General features: G+C 37.0%; 1 protein-coding gene across 4 annotated transcripts; it reads right to left on the reverse strand.

Annotated features, from left to right (window-relative positions):
- Positions 1-11,833: 11,833 nt before the first annotated feature.
- On the reverse strand, positions 11,834-21,071 carry LOC117588503 (B-box type zinc finger protein ncl-1). 4 transcript variants are annotated; one of them, XM_034279825.1, is made up of 8 exons: positions 20,975-21,071; positions 18,175-18,434; positions 16,820-17,958; positions 14,525-16,752; positions 13,514-13,967; positions 13,278-13,441; positions 12,981-13,213; positions 11,834-12,460 (listed from the first exon to the last, which is right to left on the reverse strand). In XM_034279825.1, exons 3-8 carry the CDS (start codon positions 17,281-17,283, stop codon positions 12,356-12,358), a joined length of 3,648 nt encoding a protein of 1,215 aa, XP_034135716.1. In that variant the 5' UTR covers positions 17,284-17,958; positions 18,175-18,434; positions 20,975-21,071; the 3' UTR covers positions 11,834-12,355. The 4 variants fall into 4 exon arrangements, with proteins under 4 accessions (XP_034135716.1, XP_034135715.1, XP_034135713.1 ...); XM_034279824.1 differs by having other exon boundaries at positions 13,514-13,982; XM_034279822.1 differs by having other exon boundaries at positions 13,514-14,030.
- Between the last annotated feature and the right edge of the window lie 890 nt (positions 21,072-21,961).

The raw sequence follows: 21,961 nt of genomic DNA on the forward strand, positions 1-21,961 counted from the left end.
TTTGGGTTGAGGCGGCTCCATTGGGGAAACTAGAGGATAATCGATATCGATTGAAATTCGATTAAGATTGCTGGAAAAGTAAAAGAAAACTTTCCATTTGAGTTTGAGTTTGAGTTTTGGGTTCAAAGGTACAGTTACCGTTTAGAATGCTATTCTTTCTTTTTTGTCACTTGTGCTTAATTTTTTCTTTATTGTATAATTGGTTCAAAAGTTTTGCTCACTGTATGCACGTGTGTGTGTATTCGTTTTTTTTTTTGCGGTTTTCGCCTTAAAATCATTCGAGTTAAAAAATATTCTAATTAATTTTGGTCTTCAACCAATTGTTTCCTCCCTTGTTTCTAACATTTGTAAAGAAAGCGATTAAATCCGGACCGGACTGTGGCGCATTTTTAATCATTTCGCAATTCATTTAAATCAACAGAAAGATATGTTTCTTGCTATCTTCTATCGTTTTGCTCAATAAGTAAATTTTGTATATATTTTTTCATTACATCTTTAAAATTTGTATAATATCCCTATTAGTTTGGTATATTTTTATAAATAAATTTTCCACATATAAAGCATGCCAAAAGCAACAACAAAAATCTGTACACGCACACACATAAAATTAGGCATGAGTACATTTTCCAAAAATCAATCAAAAATGATCAAAAACAAATAATATTTGTTGATTTTAACACTATCACAGGCGGGGAACAGGGGGAGTGAGTGGGGACCTTTGGGGGCTGCAAAAACTTGTTCCTATTCAAGTCTAAGCATATAAATATAAATGGAGTGGATTGGACAAAAAGACCAAGAAAATTGACCTGATCTGCTCTCGAGGAAGGCAGCAAAAGTGGAAACTAGTTTCGGTTTCTCGGCTCGCCTGGATTCGATTCGTCTGTGTTCAAGGCATGCTCGTATATAGTAGGGTTCCGCCTGAATAACTTTTCGCACATAATACACACATACATACATACATGTGTACATACATCGATGTATACATGAATGTAGGCCTAAGAGTTGAGTGGGGTGTGGAGGCATGCAAAAGTTTACTTATCGCTTCATTTAAATAGTCTGCCTTTTCGAGTAAAATGGTAAAAGGTGTAAAAAGCCTAAGGAGTACAGTCAGCAAAAATGGTATAAGTTGGTTTCTGTAGTTCTGTAGTTATTACACATATTTATATGTAAATAGTTTTTTTTTGTTTTCATTTTGAATCATTTCTAATGTATGTATAAAGTTTTAATCTAACACATCTATCTGAGCTAAGCATCAAATGAACGAAAAGTTCCACACAGACACACACACACACACACACACAAGGGTTAAGTGTAAATATAAGAACAGTTAGTTTGGTTCTACAGGAACATTTACATACATTTGAACATATTTAAGATGTTCTTCTCGCCTTAACCCTTGTGCTATTAACTAAATGCTGCCCAAAAAAAAAAAAAAATAATAAATCGTATGTAAATTTTGATAAACAATTATTTTTGGTGTTATTTGTAATATGTCAAACTGATTTTTGTTCAAGTAAATTTATATACATCTATATCTTACTTCTTGAACAATACGAATTAAATATTCTTTGTGTTAATCTCGTTTGAGGCAGCTTTTTTTTAGTTTTTCTTTTGTTTCTTTCAAAGACAATTAACTCAAAAATTATTTAAGTGTTGATGATGTTGGCATAAACATATACATACATATACATATGTATATGAATATACAAATACACATATATGTTAGTTTTTGGTATACACATATATATATGTATATCTGTATACCATTCGGAAAAATGTCTTTTGTGCCATTCTTTTATTAATTGATTTTTTTTTTATTGTATTGCACTTTGAATTTACTTGTTTTTTGTTTTGTTTCATTAAAATGCCCAACAATTTGTTCTTTTTCTTTGTTTCTGCTTCAGGGAGATTGTTTTCGTGTGTTAATTGTTTTTTTGTTTGTTTTTGAGTTTTTCTCTTTAACTATACAACATCAAAAATAACTCACATAAAATTCATTCAACATCTTATCGTTTAGGCTAAAGTACACATGTATATGTATTTCTGTATATATATATTATGTATATATGGTGTATATAATTCATAAAACACTCTAATTATAATATGTTTGTTTGGTTTTGTTATCGGTTTTGTTCTGGCAACCTTCGCTCCTGCGCACACGTACACACGTACTATATGTAAATCTCATCCATTATAACCACACATATCATTAATATAGTATTTATATTATGTATATTTATAATAATGTAATACAATTAGTTGACTGTATATTTGGTGCCCAAAAATATTGTTGCTGTCTTGGTTGACTGTGTTTTTTTTTCCTGCCCCATCCGACGTGATGCGATACCACAAAAACTGTAATTTGCGGTCTATAAAATACATCTGTTATTGGTTTTTTTTTCTCTTGTTGTTGTTTTATGCTAAATTACAAATCGTATTCTTTTGGGTATCCTATTTTTATTTAAAGCCTTTTGACAACACAGGGAATTTGTTCATTTATCTTATTGGGTTTATCTCTGATCTGCTCGGTTCTTCCTTATCTCTCTCTCTCGCTGTCTGGTATCTTCTTGTGTTTGAAATGTTGATTATTTTCTTCTTTTTCCTCTATGTAGTAGTCTATGAATAATGTGAAAATACTCGAAACAGGAGTCCTCCTGCCATGTCCTTCGATATTTGTATGTGTTTGTGTATTTATGTACGTGTTTCTGGTACGCTCAGTTAAAAAAGTCGTAGCTTTAGTTACTTGACAAATTGTTTAGCGATTGGCGTTTCAGATCTTTGACATTCGCATGGCCAAACATTTTGGGAAGAGTGCTCCTCTTTGTCTGTTTCTGTTTCAGGGTTTATCCCACTTATGTACATACATACATAAATCCACTTTTAGTATCCATTATACATACTAAAATATAAAAATTTGCCAAGGCGCGCACAATTCTTTACGTTTTCTATTTGTTTTTGTTTTTGGTCAAATCTTAAATTAAATATATACTATTATTTTTTAAAATTTTTTTATTTTGTATCGATTTATTTGCATAAATTGTTTTGTTTTTGTTTTTGTTTTTGGTTGTTGGTTGTGTAAATTTTGTTGTATTTTTAATAATATTTTCTACGCTCTTGTTTTACACATAAAAAGATTCTATATTTGGTTTTATTCTGGATTTGCTGAACAAGCCCCAAAAACATTGGTTTTGGGTTTGCTTGATTTCTTTTATAATGGTTTGTTCGCGGATCCTTGCTATATAATTATTGCTCTATAGTTTTAGACATTTCTTGTATATCATAATATATGTGTGTGTGTCTTTTTTATACACGTTTGTATCTTTCATAGTATGAATGTATGTATATAGGTTTGTATATGCTACTAGTTGTATGTAGTCGTACTTGCACGTACTTTGTTATTTTTTATGTTTTCTGCTTTAGCTTTTGGTGATACACTGAGAGAAATTAGGAAGTGTCTCATTTTTGTTTTGTTTTGTTTGTTGCTTTAGTTTCTGTTTCTGTTTATTTTTGTTTTCTGCTTGTATGAAAATTCTAGAAAAATAAAAGCTTTCTTATTGCTTCTGTTTTCATATGCTTTTGTCGTCTCCCGTTACATATAACACATATGTATGTATGTATGTATGTATGTATGTATGTATGTATGTATGTATATACCCGTCGATCGATCGATCTGGCCTAAGCACGAAAAAACTTGTATTCTATTTGTGTTTAGTTTTGTTTTGTTTGCTTTCTTTTACTTTGTATTGCAAATTTTTGTTTCTATATTTTGTTACTACTTCTGATCCTTGCATTGCTATATTCTAGTAAATATGTATATATTGTATGTCTGTACTTTATGTATAAGTATATTTGGTTTCTTTTTGTTTTATTCAATTTGTTGTTGGTTTGTCAAAAAAGGACACTAAATTGTTCCCCCGTATTTTTGTTGCGGGAGTTTATCTATTTTGGTTTCTATCATGAATCATGGCACTATAGTTATTAGTTTACTGTATGGTTTCCTCTATAACACATATATACATACATATATATGTATGTCAAAAAAATCCTGCACAAGCACCCGCACACTGACAAAACCAAAAAGTGAGCAACAATCAATCAATCAACCAATTGAAGAAAAAACCATACGTAAATGTAAAATAAATTGAGAAAACCAAAGACTATATGGTCTATAAGTACTACATATGTATATTAACAGAGTGTAAACACTGTTTCAACAAAAAAAGATTTCATTCAATTTGGTTTTGTTTTCATTCGTTTTTTTTTGTAGGTGTAAATAATTTTCACTGATATGTTTCACTGAAATTTTGAATGCAAAAACTCTTCCGAGGGAGTTTTTAAGTTTATCTCTCAATTTTGGTTTCAATCTTATGTTTTGCTTTACTTTAGGGCGGTGATTGGGTATCAAGTTAAAAGCGTTGATAGAAGCGTATTTTTATCGGTAAATTTTTAAGTGCATAAAGTGAATAGAAACTGTTGCGAACGATGCAACTTTGAGCTAAATTAAACCTGAATGAATGGAGAAGAATATAAATAAAATCGAAAATACATTTAAAAAATCATGTGTGATTATTTCAAACAAAAATTGCTTCATACTTGTATATTTCATCATAGCATAAAAAGAGAACATAGAATATACAAAGTAGTAGAACAAATTGGGATACACTTGTAAGTTTTTTAATTACTACATTTTAATCCCTGGTTTCCCTATATTGATTTACCTATACATCTAAATAAATATCATATTTGATCATACATACACACAAAAATTCACAAAAGCTGAACACAACTCTCAATATAATCAATATTATTTCATTTTTTTTTTTTCATTTCGTGATTAAAACTATAACACAAAATTTGTTAAAACACGGCAAATTAAAAATAAGAACTTAATACACACATTATTTTTCATTTATTTAAATTGAATATTTCTATGTGGTGTTGACCTGAGGAACTTCTTTACTTTATTCATTTATCATTGAAGGCAAATCATACGAGTATATTGCTGATTTCATACTTTTGTTCATTAAGGGAACTAAACCTTGAAGATACATACATATTTTCGTTATTATTTGAATTTCGTTAGTTCATTATTTGCTCTATTACTTAGTGTTTTTGTATTTTTCCTTTCTTCGAATTTTAACTTGACAAATGGTTTTGCTCACTTTCGGTGTTTCGATATTAAAATGTTCTTGTTGTTTAGCCTAATTTCTTGTTCAGTTTTTTTCTTGGGGTTCTGGCCTTAGTATAGTTGTTGTTTTGTTTAGTTTTTTTAATTGATTTGCTTGCTTTGAGTTTTGATAATGTTTGTTGTTTTATCGGGGGTGTGTACTGTAAACTGGTTTTTGATTACATATTTTTTCCTATTATTTTGTTTTGTTTCAGCTTGCACCGCCTAATGTGTAATTAATGATCTAAGTATACAATATATATTCTTTAGCTTTGTTCAGTAATTGATTGCTTGTCGTTAAATGGTTTTTTTTTTATCATCCCTTTATCAAAATGTCTCCTTCCTGTCCTTTCCTATCCACCTGTCTGCAAATACTTAGTCCCAAAATGCATCCTAACTTATCATTCTTGAAACTGTGTTCATTCTGTTCGTTTTCCAATTTGTTCAACTTTTTGATCTAAACTAGTATTACTTTAAATCTGGGTTTCCGTCTGTTGTTTTAATTTGTTTTTGTTTTTTTTTTGTCTATAATAAGGCGAAAAATATCATCAAAAAATTGACGTACACTAGATTGTATTTCTGTTGGTTTTTCTTGTTTCTGCATTTTTGTTTTTCTTTTTGTTGTTGGTTTCTATCAATTATTGTTTTACATATATGTAAGTATATGTATGCATGTATATAAGTAAATGTACGCTAATGCCATGTGTATATATCGATTTAGTAAATTTGTTTGTTTTGTTTTCCGATTTCTTAATTATTCAGACACCTTTTTAGTGGGGGACTGTCTCCAAATAAGTTTCGTTACTTGTTACTCTTTTTTCCTTTTTTTGTATTTTTTTCTTGCTTTTTTTTTTTAGAGTAGAGTTGGAGCTTCAACGCTTCCTTTCATGGCTAATACATTTAAAAATGTTGTTTGGTTTCTTTCATTTCATTTAAATAAATTAAAATACATAATATATATTTGTTGTTTTTTTTTTGTATATGTCTGCTTGTATATTTATATATATGTATGTATATATATATATATATTTAGATGTATGGTTTTTTTATACATTGATATTAAAATAATTTGATGTATAAAGCGTTTTTTTGTTGTTGTATTCTTTTGTTTAAAAATTTAACTAAATGCAAATATGATACAAGACAAGGCTTTAATGGGAGCGGGGAAACAAAACAAAATTGAGAAAAAGGGCTTGTTTTTGGGGTGGTGGGTTATGGTGGGGTGTTGGTAGAGGCCTTTGATGGTGTATGTCTGTGTGTGTAAGTGTATGTGTTAGTAGCTAACTAAACCCTTGACTGACTGATTGCCTGAGCCCAAAGAGAGATACCCCAATCGAAGCAAAGGGCCTCCATCCAAGAGTAACTCCCTCTAAATATATATTCACATTCAATATGTATATCTCGTATATGTATAGTGTTATATGTCCTATATCTGCACTCTGCACTCTCCTCTTCCCAACAAGAAAATTGTTTTGCATTTCGTAAGCGTCGCATCGAGGAACAAATTATTCAACAAATTCTGTAAGAAATTCTTCTCCCTCCCCCATCGAATCAATAATCGTTTATCATTGATAGTTAATCGTTAGTTAGTGTTTTAGTAAGTTCTAGCATTAGCGCTGGTATCAATTGGTTTAATTTCTTTGTCACTTGCAATTCTACTGAGCAAAATTCTCAAAAAGTATTTCTCGTTTTTTGGCGTGTTTTTTGCTTTCGACATTCATTCCTTATCCTTTTCCATTTATTTTCGACCTTATACAAAAACACAAAAAAAGAAAACAATATTAATACGCTTCACAATAATAATGGTAATTAATCATAATAATAACAATTAACATAATCATAATAATAGAGGTGACAATAGTTAATAATTTACACGGTAATAATTCTTAATTGGGTTTCTCGAAACAATTTCTTTTCGATTGTATAAAAAATCTTTGGCAGCATCTTTATAAAAGGTTTCATTTCCTTCTCTTTGCCATATTATTGACTCCATACTTTTAAGTATATTTTAATAGGTATGAATTAATATAGCTAAACTGTATATCAAGTGTTTTGAGAAACATGTGTGTGTGTGTGTCTGTTACGGATTAAGACTAAATTTGAATATTTTCTAATAAGCTTAGACAAATTGTTTTGCAGTTTCTTTTGGAGTACATCAAAGTAAAATTGAAAAATAAAAACGATAAACTAAAAGGAATACGAAACAGAAGATTTAATGTATGCATATGTAGACAGTATATATATAGATAAGGAAGATGTAAAAAGTTAAGGTGGAAAGCTTTCATTTTGTCAGAATATACACAGAAAGCAACTAAAAACATATCTCTTCATAGTTTAGTTTAGTTATTCACTCGTCCTTCAATAAGTTTAGAGTTGTAGGGCACCCAGAGGCAAAAAAGCGATTGAGGAGTGGTACGTGTGTTTTTCCAGGGGTCCCGTGTTCGGTTTGGATAGTGTGGGAAGGGTAGGATAACCTCTCCTGCAGTTTATCTTGGCATATTTTATAATTGTTTACGGATTTCATTCATTAAACTTGACTTCTACCGTGATGTAGTACGTAATGTATTTCCGTAGAGATAATGGTTATCGTTTAAATTTACGTTACAGAAGAGTATCGAATAGCTACACTTTACGTTACAAAGTATCAGTAAGTTTAGCAATACGTTAACGAGTTTCGTTAGGTTTTCGTTATGTTACAAGAGCTTCGTTTGGTTTAAAATTCGTTACGGATTTTCGATTTCGTCGTCTACTTCCCCTTACCAAAACCCACCACAAAATCTTTGACTAGTTCTCACACACCTACGTCACCATCACCCGTCGCCCGCCTACACCAAATACCCCTCCCCTCTTGATGCCCAACAAGCACTACAAATATAAATATATTTTCGCTAGAAATTCTATAGTTTAGTTTACACATAATAGGTATAAATGGTTCCCCCGTCGTCAAGTCGCAAAATCTCAACTAAATTGTAAATTTGATTTAAACTTAAGCACATTTTTTGTTTATTTTTACACACAAATTGTTATGCCATAGGAAATAAATTTGTAGGTTGGTTTTTTGTTTTTGTTTGGTATGGAAAAATTATAAAAAAAGCATTAACTGTAAAATTTAACATTTCCATTAAAACAATGCTTGATATTTTCCGTTCTGTGCTGTTTTGTTTCTCAACAAAGAGAGAAAATAAAACGAAAAACAAACTTGAGAAATAGATATTTTTGTAGTTATGATGTTTTATAAAATAAAAGCGTGTGGAATTACAATTTCATTTGAAGGCTTTTCATAAAAACTAGAAACAAATGTAAATTGGTTTTTGTATAACAGTTTTTGAGTTTTCTTTTGTTGAATAAAATTAGTATTATATAAAATCAAAATTAAGAACGGCAAAGAAAACAACAATTTTGGTACATAATTTGCATTGCATTTGAGTGTTTCCGAAAAAAGGTTTCGTCTTAATACTTTGCAATTGAAGTTAATTGCAGATATACTAGTTAGAGAATACAACAGGAAGGGGAAACAAATGGGAAGTTCGGGTGGGGAAACAAGTGAGTAATTAGAGAAGGAATTAAATTCAAATGACAACAACAAAACGACTTTATGTTTGTATTGTACTTGGTTTATATAACATTTTGTTCTTAATGTAATAAACGAAAAATCATAAAAATATTTAAATTAAAAATTAGGGTTTCAACAGCCAAATTGTTTCACAAAAAATTGCATTTTCTTTTTAAACCTCCCTCCTAAGATTTCTCTCCTTCCCTTTCTCTCTCTCTCTCTCTTTAGACCCGGGTCTTCATCTATCCATCAACAGCTTCTGTGATATTGTTTTATAATTTCAATGATTAACATAAGAAGAATAGTTTCACAAATTGTTCGTCTAGTTATTGATTAAGTATAAAATTATATGTGTAGCCTCACACGTAACAACAGAAAAACTAAAAACACAAATCGTTTAAAATTATGTACGCATGATACTTAATTAAAATAATTAATGTATTCGTTTTTTAAAACAACTTAACATTTAAATTATTTATATAGTTTACGGTATATGTGTGTGTTTGTATACAGATTAAAACTATAGTTTAGGAATAAAAAAATGACAAGATTTAAAAACATATGTTCCCACTCTCGTAGGAATTTCAATTAAAATGAAAGTTTTTTTTTGCTGTTTAAAACTCAGAAAAGGAATCGCGGAATAAAAGCCACGTTAAGACAAAACGAACAAGTGTTTAAAATAAAAATAGATTCGTTTCGTTGTTTGTATGTATATGTAAAAGTTTTTTTGATGTTTTTTTTTTTTTTTTTTTTTGAGTGAGTGGATTTTTTTGGTGATTTTGGGGGATGGTGGTGTGTATATAATAAATGTGGTTACAGCCTATAAAAAATAAGTTGCTTGCTTCGCTTTGCTTTCTCGCTCAACTTCCATTGAAATAAATTGCATTTTGAATTGCATTTCTTGTTTCGTTTCATCAACGCTTCAACGCTTTAACGCTTTAGTAATAAAAATGTTACACAAAACTAAAAAACACAAATAGAGTTCACAACTATTTTACTTATACGTATAAGAGAACGCAAAATGAATAAATCATAACATTAAACTTACGATATATGGTAGATATATATCTGTGCTTTTTTTCTTTTGTTTTTTAGTTTTTAATTTAATTTTTTTTTGTAAAATAATAATGTCTTGGGAGTAAACCAGCCTTATATTGTATTACAACGGGAAAGAAATGTTGCATGTATCCATACATAGTATATCATCGTAAATGTTTCCCTAGATCTCTAGGTCTATAGATCTCTAGATGTATATGTATATATGGTTCAGTTTGTGTTTTGTGTGTGTGTGTGTGTGTGTGGTATGGTGTGGTGTACCTGTGGATGCCATTCACATGAGTTGTATATATGGTTTTTTGTTTGTTGTATATAAGCAAAAGGAATATCGTTTTTTGTTTTTTTTTGTTAACAATTTATATAAGAACTTAACAAATAAGTTTTGTTTGCTTGTAGGTTTTTTCACGCTTTTCACATTCTGTTTTGTCTGTTGTTTGTATTGTTTCTGTTTCGATTTTATATTGCAATTGATGTTATAGTTGTTGGCCATAAGCGCGGATTCGCACTGTGTCGTGTGGATTTTTTTGTTTGTTTGGTTTGTTAGCTTACAGATTAATTTGTATGTTGAGTTTGTTTACTTTTGTAGTGACAGAACGCATAAGCGTCAAGAACCTATAGAGAATGTGTGGGTTTATTCATGGGTTCAGGGCGCGTGCCTGCCTGACCCCGGTCCTGCTATTTAGTTAGTTATACGTGTTTCAATAGATAAATGTATATTGCCCCTACACATTCAACCCCCCATTCATCGTATTTGCCTCTGCTTGTGGTGTACCGTGTTGTGTTTTTCTCTATTTATCGCTAACTTCTACTCCCGCCCACTCTCTCTCTTTCGCTTTCTCTCTCTCTTCTGGTTTTTTGTATATATATGGCAAAGTCATATAGTCATAGGATTTCACATATATGTTTAAGATATATATATATGCATATATATAGTTTTGTAGTTTTTTTTCCATATATTCATATATATTTATATAAATAGATATCACCTTATATAAGCAGCGTAAGGAAAAACCTAAACAATTTCAATTTGTTTTGTTTAAATTTCTTGTGGTTTTTGTTTTGTTTTTTTAATAGTTTGGTTTCAGTTTGTTTTACACGAAACACAAAATAAAACTACTTAGATTTCATCTTCTCCTCTCCATCCTACCATCCATCCTCTATAATTATTGCCTGTACGCGTCCTTTGATGGCGCCCTCAACAAATGTTTAAATCCTTTTTCTACACTTCTCTTCTATTCTCGTCTCTCTCTCTTTTTCGTTTAAATTTACTTGTTAGCAAAAAAAAGATGTGCACAAAAAGTTGCACATTTTGCTAGATATACATATGTGTAGAACTTTATATATACATATATATATATATTTATATATTTAGGTATATATATATATATATATACACATATATGTATTGTATATATGCGTGTTTTGTTTCGTTTGGTTTATAGAAAAAGATTCTGGAAGGGTATATGCACAAAAAAGCTAATCGGTCGATATAACAATATATATGTCTATATAGATAATAAGTAACATGTATAGTAGGTGTATGTTTACACGTGTGGTGTTGGGTGTGTGGGCGTGTGTGTCTTTGTATGTGTGTTTGTGTGCGCGTGTGTGCGTGTGTATGTGTGTGATAGTGTATTATGTGACAATTTCAACAAGAACAAAATCTTAGGACAAAAAGTATAATGAAAAACAGATTAAAAAAAGTTTTTAAAAAACATTTTGAAATATCGAATCTTCCTTTTTGTTGTTTTAGTTTATCGTTCTTTTTTGTTTTTGCGTTTAGACTAAGTAAAATATTTGTTGTTGGTTTTTCGTTTGTTAGATTGGTTTGATGCTTGGTTTTTGTTTTTGTTTTTATATCTTAATAGTAGCGCTAATTGTTTTTTGTTAATTAGAGATCAAAAATAGTATTTGTTGTATCATTTTCATTTTGTTATTTTTAGCCGTTGTTGCACGCTTTTTTGTTGTTTCACTATTATTTAAAAGGATTTTTTGGTTTTCGAGATTGTGTTGTTTTTTGTTTTTACGTCCTTGTATTTCTCCAACTTGAACATATATATTGTGTTATATATTTTTTATTATCGATTATATACACCTTATTGTTGGCAATTGCTAGAGTTGGTGCTGACATTGCCAGTGACATTGACGTTATTTTTGTCGCAATTTATGCTGTTGTAATTGTGGTTAAAGATGTAGCTGTTGGTTTCGATTGGATTGCGACTATTTGGTAGATGGTCTATAACCGAATGCGGCTGCAGCGGCAGCGGCGGCGGCGGTGGCGGTGGTGGCGGCGGCTGCTGCTGCTGCTGCTGCTGTTGATGTTGCTGACTGATTTGGCCGCCGCTTGTGTTGGTGTTAGCATTGACATTGGCATTGGCGATGGCATTTGCGCTGGCGCTGGCGTTGTTCATCCTGTTTTCGTACTTCTGTTGCTTTCTGGCCAATATATGACAGATAGCATTGTGGGTATGGCCGGGCATCAGGTGACGACGACAGCCGTATATCTTTCCTGAAGAGTATTTGTAATTGTATTTGATCAAGTCGACTGACGGACGATTGTTGCGGGCTTTAATTTGCAATCAGTGAACATAGAGCGTATTCAGCACGAGAACGTGGTGATTGTTCTTGGCCAGAGTGACCACATATCCCTCGGATGTGATCTTCAGGCCGCAGCATCGTGAAACCTGTGAATAATTTTCATATTAATCACCGTCCCACTTGATAATCATTTCAACTAACTGATAAACGGACGCGGGTTAATAGCATGCCATAAGTTTAAATAACAAATTATAATTTATGTGTCATTATTTCAATGAATACCAAAGCACCTAATAAGAATATAATATGTACTTCCATTACCACCACTTCTACCTTACATGCTGAAATATTCGTTGAAATAATTGCTCAAAATAGCCTGGAGTGATACGGAAATATGTTGTGTGTTTGATAAGTATTTGTGGTACTAGCATGGAATAATTGTTCGGCAATATGAAAGTATACGAAACGAATTGAGTACCCAAAAATGTGTACGAAATTCATACCGGAATTGTGGCTGTCTCAAACAATGAAATGATAGTGAGGAAAATAAAAAGCTTACATGTAAATTACAAGTGAGTATCTTTTGAGATTTCAGATTTGCGATGTAGACTCTCGTTTAGTTTGGTCTGAATTGTTATTGTTAGTGTAGGTGGGTACACAACAAACCTTAACATGGGGACACTCAAACTCCGATTGGAGGGCGCCCTCGCGCGAATAGCAGGCCACATGGAAGCGATTGCCATGTGAATCACCGATGAGTACATCACCAGCATTCGATATATCAATTCCATTGGGGAAGCAGGTGACTTTCTCATTGCCAATGCGATAGAGGAATGTGCCATCGTCCTGGAAAACGGCCACACAATGGCCCTTGAAGTCGCAAACGTAGAAATCATTGTCTAGAAAACGAAGAGTTACATCTGATTAGAATATATTGGAAATATAAGAAATATAGAATCTCACCTCTTATGGCAATATCCGAGGGTTCACGCATATAGTCACTGCAATCGAACCAGCGCACCAGCTCGCCCTCCTCAGAGATAACAAAAACGGTGGGCGATACACTATCGACGGCCACAATGTGACCCTTGGCTGTGACAGCCAGTCCGGCCACAATATCAATATATCTGTTAGGGATTAACACATATTAATTATGTATTTTACACAAATACTATAAAGAAATATGTGTAGGCCCTTACCTGATGGCTATTTTTCTCATAAAATGTCCACATTTTGAAAAGATCTGCATGCGTGAGCGCTCATTACCTCGATCGCAGACCACAAATTTTCCATTATTATGCATGACCGCCACTTTTCGGGGATACCAGAGTTGTCCCTCCTCCTTGCCAGCGACCCCGAATTGGAATTTAAGGGCACCCATTTTGTCAAAGACCTCGATCCGATGATTGTTTGTATCGGCAACAATGATCTCCTCGTCAACGCCCAGGCAAAAGCCATGCGGAGAATTAAACTGTCCCTTGGCCGTGCCCAGTGAACCGAATTTGCATCTGATCTGCATGGGTGTGGCCTTATTGCGGCCGGTCACCACACTGGTGGTGCCGGGCGGGGCAACGGCATGGAAATTGTTGAGGCCAATATCCTCGACGCCGCCGACAATCGGATTGAGGGCCTGGAGATTGGGCGAGGTGGCAGCTGGCAGGCAGAAATCTGATAAAAAATCAATTCCCGATGAGCTTTCGCTCGACAACAGATCATCTGTGTGCAGTGTCGCAATGGTTGTGTGTTGGTGTGTATGTGTCGGTTGGAGTTGGACAGTGGTAGAAGTTGCAGTGTGTGTTGTGTATGTGTGTGTGTGTGTGGTGTTTGTGGAAGGAAAGGAAAGAAAAATAAACTCAAAAGCATAAGAACTGAAGGCATTACAAGAAATAAAAGGAAGGACACCATTGCAAGGTCTGGAAACGAAAATCTTTCATTCTAATATTATAATGAAATTGCAATGAAATTAAGAAAACTGCCTGCCATGAAACAGCAACTGCCGAACTTTGGTAAAATTGGAACCGATTGCTGCTACGCCAGGAGTTGGGATGTGGCAAAATATCATAAGATATGTTGAACTCCTCCTTTTGTACAGACGGAAATCATATACAATTAACGTTAAGAGAACATACAATTATGGTTCAATTATTTTGGTTTTTTTGTTTTAAGACTTTGCAATGGTTAGAAAACTATTAATGGTACACTCCACTCACCATTATTATTGAGTCCCAATTTGGCCAGGGCCTGAAGATTGTTGAGCGCCCGCTGATCGCCGGACAAAATATCCGCCAAAGTGATTGGTTGACTGGGCGTCACCGCGGAGGCAGGCATAACCGCCTGCTGCTGCTGTTGTTGCTGTTGTTGTTGTTGTTGTTGTTGTTGCTGCTGCTGCTGTTGATGGTGGGGAGCTCCAGGGCCGCCGGATACAGACGAGCCAGCGGTTACCTGAGACACATTCGGTCCGGCGGTGGCACCGCCCACGGCCAATGCCTCGCTTAGGGAATCTGACATTGTTTCGGTGAGACTGGCCAGCCTTGAGATATTGTACTCCAGCATGCTGAAGGACGAGGGTGGACCTCCGCCGCCGCCTCCGGCTATGCCGTTGAGTGCGGCCATGTTTGGTCCGGGTCCGGCATTCAGATTGACATGAGGAGCCTGCTGCTGCTGCTGCTGCACTTGGACAATGCCCTGGGGTGTCACCAGTTGGGCAATCTGCGGTGGCATAGGCGGCTGCTGCTGTGCCTGCGGCTGATGGAGTACTACTTGTTGTTGTTGTTGCTGCTGTTGGTGTTGCTGCTGCTGTTGTTGGTGCTGGTGTTGTTGCGCCTGCTGCTGTACCTGCTGTTGTTGGTGTTGGTGTTGCTTCTGCTGGAGCTGCTGCTGCTGCTGCACCTGCTGTTGTGTCTGCTGCTGCTGTGCCTGCTGCTGTTGCTGTTGCTGCTGAGGCATCACGGGCATCACGGGCATCTGTGGCATCTGCGACATTTGTGGTAACTGCGGCAACGGTGGCGGCTGCTGCAGCTGAGACGGCGAGTCCGGTGGCAGAGTGCTCATCAACGAGAAGCTAGTCATGGCCGAGTTATCCCCATCGAACGAGCTTTGCAATGAGGATGGCAACGAATTTGGACTAAACACGGCCGAGCTGAGGCGTCCTTGCACCGAGGAGCTGCCGCGCGTCGATGAGCTTCCACCTTGGGCATGGCCATGACCCACAATCAGTGGCGACGAATGATGCAGTGATTGCAATGGCAACTGCGACTGCTGCAACTGCTGATGCTGCTGCTGCTGATGCTGGTGTGACGACGGAACCGGTGACAATGGCTTGGGTGTATCCGCGGGACTGCAACTGGATTCGGTGGCAAATTTACCAAACATATTTCGGGCAAACTGCTCGAACCTTTCCGGCTTTGTCTCAAACTGTAGCTGGTAGTTGATGTCACATTTGGGTGTCTGCTCCATCAGTTTTTTGCACTGGGATGTGACGAGGGGCTTGAGCAGCAGAAACTCCACTGCATTGGCCTTGTCAAGGGCCCGCTGGCCAAACTGCGCCGCCTGCTGCAATCTTCCGGAGTTGTTCTCTAGACTTTGCATTAGATCCATGATTTTGAGCTCTCGATCCGAGTGCAGGCGACCCAGTTCATTGATCATATCGTCTCTGATCTTCTCGAGAATACGCTTGTACAGCTTGTAGCCCTCCTCGATCTGCTGATGGACCAAGTCGTTTTGGGCTTGAAGTTCGGTGAGGGCGCTGCTTAGATTCCCGGTGGCGTCATTGCAATAGTCGGCTTTCTTTAGTGTCTCGCTAATGATGTCTACCAGATCGGCGCGCACTGCCTGCTCAGCAACAACGGCCGTCTCATAGTGATGGTCGCTGCCCTTGTGATCGCCCAGCAGACAATCATTGCAGGTGGGCACTTGGCAGGTGAAGCAATAGTATTTGAGATTCTCGCTTACATGCTGGCCACAGCACACGGGCTTATGGATGAACAGCTTGTCCTGGACATTCTTCTGTAAATCCTCGATGCGCACCACTTGATGGTTCTCGAAGCATCGCATATACTTGTGGGCATTGTCGCAGCCGTTGCACAAAAAGTTTGCACAATCATTGCATCGGGAAATGGCCTCTTCCTTGCTTTTGCACGAGGTGCAGGGTATCTGCTCCGATTCGAGGTTCGATAGATCAAGTATATTGGTCACAATATAATCGCATGTGAGTCCCTTCACCCCCTTAGGACCCAGTCGGGTGACATCCTTGCAAACGGGACACTCCAACAGCGAGGGCAAACGATGCGAATGCTGATTCTCGCTGCCATCGAAGGAGGATGAGGAACAACTATTGGGCGAACTGGCCGACACCGAATCCGTGGCCACCAGGGCCTGCAGACAATCCTCGCAAAAGACATGCAGACAGGTCAAGATGCGAGGCATAACCAGGCGTGTGCTATCAAATATTAGAGAGACATGTTCATGACATATGTATGTAAATGAAGATCTAGAAATCGACTCACCTGCACAACTTGCAGAGCTTATCCCCATCCTTAAGCATGCCACCGCACGAGTCCTCCAGCGAGTCTAGCTCGTTGACGCCATGGCTGCTCAGCTCCTGACTGCTCGCCGTGCTGTCTATGTCCACCACCAGGCCCATGCCCAGGCCCAGTCCCGACGATGTATTCGAATTAGCCGTTGATGGGGCCGGCGATGCAATCGAACCCGCGGCCGACCCAATGCTGGACGAGCTAACGCTCGTGACATCTAAGCTGCCCACGGTGCTGCTGCCCTTGCCGGTGTCCGTGTCCGTGCTGGAGCTAGAGCTGCTCGAGCTGCTGGAACTGCTCGAGCTGCTGCTCGTGTTGCTCACATCCGTGTCCGTGTCGAGGACCGATAGATTGGTAACATCGTCGCACAGCGACACGTGAGACGACTCCACCGCATCTACGGGAGTTAAGACGATATGCTCCTCGAGGGTTGTCATTGTTGCCAGCAACAGGTTGTTTTTCGTATTGTTTATTTTTTTTATTTGGTGTTTGGTGTGTGTTGTGTGATTTATATAATCGAATATATATATTCCTCCCTTTGCCACCCACTCTGTGGTTGGATGTTGGGTGTGTTGGTTCTTTTGTGGTTTCTTTTCTTCCTTTTTGTTGGGTGTGGTGGTGTTTGTGGATGGTTGAATAATTACGTAAAGGAGAGAGACTGTGGTATGTGCTTATTCTTAGATGGTGTTTTTCCACTCCTACGTTGAGGAGCCTTAACTTCTTCCTTTTTTTTTGTTATTTGTATAGATCCTGAAACTTTGGCTTTGGCTTTGTTTTGTTGTTGTATAAGAGTTGCACTTTCCACTTAAATCTATCTAGGTTTTTAGTTTTTAAATACTTTTGAGCCTTATATTTACTGTTGATTCTGGTGCTGTTGCTGGCTCTCCCTGATATTCTTGATCTCTCCACGAGCGGCCATGACAAGCCTCGGTATTGAAATGATCCAGAAAACGGTACTCCACACACACACACACACAAATGTCACGAAGCAAAAGGTGAGATTTGTTGTCACACGAACAGCAGAACGAGCAGCGGCGAAGACGCAGGCACAGCCAAAGAGCAGTTGGCGTGAGAGAGAGAGACGACTGAGAGGTTGAGTCGTCAGAGTAACGCTATTGAGTGGGAAAGATTCAGCGAGAGTGGAAGAGAGTAAAATGAGTTGGCGTCTCTCAGATATCCATTTTCACGCATGCACACACACGCACGGCACACAGTTTAAAAAGCCGGCTCGAGTTTTTACTGATTGTTGCCGTTATTTGTTCTTCGATAACGCGTTGTTGTTATTGTTGAAACGACTTATGCTTATTCGGATATCAGGCAATACATACCATACATACACACGAATATCATTTATTGCCAATTTGTGGACATCCTAGGCGGCGAGACTGCTCCTCGTAGTTTTGATCCTTTGAGGTCAACGGTTAAAGCATTTGCATTACGTGGGTGTTTGTTTCAGGGTATCCTGTTCTTGTTGATGCAGTTCTTCTTTCTTCGTTCGGAACGACGACGAGTACGAAAAAAAGGACGACGAGACTACGACGATAACGAACACTGACGAAGAAGAAAGATAATGGACGACAGCGCCGCGCTGCAATTTGATAAATTTGGTGTCAGGAAATAAATGCAATCCAAGACGAAAAAAAAAACCAAGAAATAAACAAATAAAAGATCACAGAATATAAAAATAAAACTAACAACACATTCAAACCGAACGGCTTGCCTCTACCGAACGAATAAATAAAAATGAGAAATAAGGTTTTTAACCAGATAAATCCATCAGTATCAGTTCTGATTTGACATTTGATCTACATACAGGACATACTCGTATGTATGTACATACTTCGATGGTACGACCTTTGAATTAGAGGATGCGTAAGATGAAAAGAAGTTGATGTCTGGTCCCTCCTCTCACCTTTTCTCAGGCAGGTGAGCCTGAAGCTCTTATGCAAGAGCTCATATACACACACACACACATTATGATGCATATTTTACGGCTCAAATCGAATCAGAAATATAAATACAATTGGTATCCGATACCGTTTGAGAAACGGCGTCGCTGTTAGCTGGAAATGAAGAAACCCAAGCTCCAATTCATAGAAAACAATCGTTTCTTATTACGAATAAATATCAGAAAAACGGCGGCAGATCATGCCACAAAACATATCAATTTTGACTAATCTACATCGCCCCACACACCAAGTGTATCCAACCTAAACCATACACCATAGGGATACACGTTTCATGGGAAGCTGAGAGCGGGATGGAATGGAGCGCAGCAATGGGGTGGGTGAGCAAGGGAGGGGAGTTATAGTTTACGTTACGTTTACGTTACGATTTCTTCTTTTATATGTATAGCAATGCCTATTTACAGCCGTACAAAAACACACACACACACACACAAACAACATTAGCGCGAATCGTAAGCAGCTGAGATCTTCTTTGCTCTTTAGCCTTTGACCATTTTTTTGTCATTTGGGGGGTGGAGGGCTACACGCAGGCGCCTGCGTCTGCGTCGAACGGTACCTGACAGCAGCAGAAGTGCTGTCGCTCATTTATCCCCACCTACTAATCATCACCTTTCGATGCAGCCAGGGTTGTGGGGGCAAGCAAAGGCACGTAACGGACTAAAAACCAGTTTTCGGCTAATTGGTCCAATAAGTTAATTAGCTGTCGAACGAATTTGAATTGGCAGTGAGTATGATTGGGGGATGGATGGAAAACAATCTGTGGAATATTCTAGTTAGTCTCCAGGCTTCAACCAAGTAAAAAAATAAAACTAGTCCTTGACCTGAGAAGAGCCGCGTTTTCAATTGAATAAAGAATATTCATCTGTACATGCGTTCACACGCACACTCACACATATAAAATCTCAATAACTATCACCGTTCGCAGTTTGAATAATTTTTTTGGGCAGCGGATGTGTGACAGATTTAAAACTTGATTAGCTGCTGGTCTCCCCTTCTACAACCGCGTAACCAACAAGCGCACACTAGCAAACTCAAATAAATCAGCTGCAGAAAACAATTGCACACGCACATATGTATCTATGTATGTACATACATATGTATGTATGTACACATGCCAGGCACAGACACCGAGCACACACGTGGATGTGAAATGTGGCGGTTTTTTGTTTTATCCATTTACTAGGCTTATTTTACTATTTCAATGGTTGTCATGCTTCATCTCCCTTCCTATCTTCACTTCATCCTACCTAACGGTTTTTTTGTGAGAGATTTACGTCGCAGCTGATTTTTTTCTCATTTTGTTCTCATATTTTCCGAACTTTTTTCTTCTAAACGCTTGTTTTGCTCTCTAGCTCTCACAATTGCGAACAGTTATTTTCGAGTGCAATGCTGGGGCCTGGCAGGGGTCGGTCCCATGTGTTTTTGGAAAGAGCGCGCGACCGAAAGAGCGGCATATGCATGTACATTTGCATTGGTGTGCGCAAGCTCGCTCAAACGCGGAGGCACAAATAGGAGAACAAAAAAGCAACGGCACCCCGCCACACACACATTCGAACACATGCGAAAATACATATCTTCACCTATGTACTAGACTATTTGTATGAAAATTGAATTTTATTTCAAAATATGAGAATACGATTCTATTTTCGAATAATTAATCCTTATACTCTCTATGCAAACGACCACATCACTGTTTCTGAGAGGGGGAACCCACCAAATTTAACTGTACAAATACCAGACTAGTTGTCGCCGTCCTGCTCCACCACTCTCTTCTTTCGTATAAACTATAACAGGGAAATATACTATTTTGTTGCTTCTTCACGAGCCCCTCCCGCAGAAAATGCAAGGAGCCTATGGGCTAGACAGAGGATGGGATGGAGAGGGTGTCACTAGCGTTGTCCTTGAACGCAAAATTTCCACTTGACTACCGCCCAGGTGGTCGTGGTCAGAAGACACACGCGACTCAAGCGCACACACACCGAAACCACTGTATATAGCATAACACTGACTAAAAGGGGAGCCAGCCGGGAGAGAAGTAGGCAAAAAAGGTCCTTGAAACAGGTCCTAAACATCAGAAAAATTTAAACAGGATATAGCCAGACAGTAGGCCATGCGTTTACTGTCTTAAACTATTTGCCAATTACTCTTCATCTGGCGGTACCTCTTTATGTATTTTTCACACGTTTTTTCCTCTGCTCGTTACGATTTTGTATTTTTTTTCGTCGCGCACACGAACGCACACATACAACAGTGAACAGTGCAGTGGGACCGCGGGTTTATCGATAAGGTATACCGGCATACCCTCGGAAATATACCGAAATATACCCTTGCATTTTCAAAATATACTGAATATACCGTAGTCTTAAATGCCATTCTTTGATTTTGGTGTTCTATTTGATATTACTAGCTTGCCAAGAGTTTTAACACTGAAGTAATAATTTAATCCGTTTACAGAATCAATTTGGCTTATTATTAATACTCATTTTATTAGATTGTATACTCTATGACCTTATATTTTACAAATTTGCATTTGAATGTTTCATTCATGTCACCCCTTCTCGAAAGCAAGGGAGCTTTGTGTTCAGAATGTAAGTGCATGTAACATGTAGAGACACATGTATGTTAACTGATGTCATTAAAAATGTTTGAAAAATACCGCCGCGCAACAAAAGAGGAACAGACATTTTATTGTTTTCCTTAAAATTGCACAAAGGGAACATATGTAAATATTATAATAAGCTTGGAGGGGTTTGGGGGGGAAGTTCTTCTATCTTAACAACATAATTGGGGCTATACTCCGGTTTATACATTGCAGGTATTCCTTTCTTTTGCTAAGGAATACCTGATAATGATGAAAAATCATCATTATCGTATAGGTAATCACCGATTTCTTAGATATTATTTACCCTCTTTTATTTTTATATACTTTATATGTTCTATAGTCAAATATTCTCTCTATATGTACTCATTGGTTGTTCAAACATTACCCTAACGTAACTAAGCAAGGGAGCGTAAGTTGTCGACAACAGGTAATTTACATGGCGATTTTCATCCTGCGATATGGAAATTCTTCAGGGAAATGCTCTCTTGTCAGACGCTCTCGCATGCATTATTAGGGATCGTTTCAAACAGGTGCGAAAAAGGTAGG

The sequence above is a fragment of the Drosophila guanche genome, unplaced genomic scaffold (assembly GCF_900245975.1).
Source record: "Drosophila guanche unplaced genomic scaffold, DGUA_6, whole genome shotgun sequence".
NCBI lineage: Eukaryota > Metazoa > Arthropoda > Insecta > Diptera > Drosophilidae > Drosophila > Drosophila guanche.

What these genes read in the sequence shown, in the direction of transcription:
- LOC117588503 (XM_034279822.1), bottom strand. Translation starts at nt 17,283, where the DNA reads ATGACAACCCTCGAGGAGCATATCGTCTTAACTCCCGTAGATGCGGTG. An exon ending in ATGAGAAAAATAGCCATCAG is followed by an intron (nt 13,442 to 13,513) that starts GTAAGGGCCTAC and finishes AATCCCTAACAG; the next exon opens with ATATATTGATATTGTGGCCG. An exon ending in TTGAGTGTCCCCATGTTAAG is followed by an intron (nt 12,461 to 12,980) that starts GTTTGTTGTGTA and finishes AATTATTCACAG; the next exon opens with GTTTCACGATGCTGCGGCCT.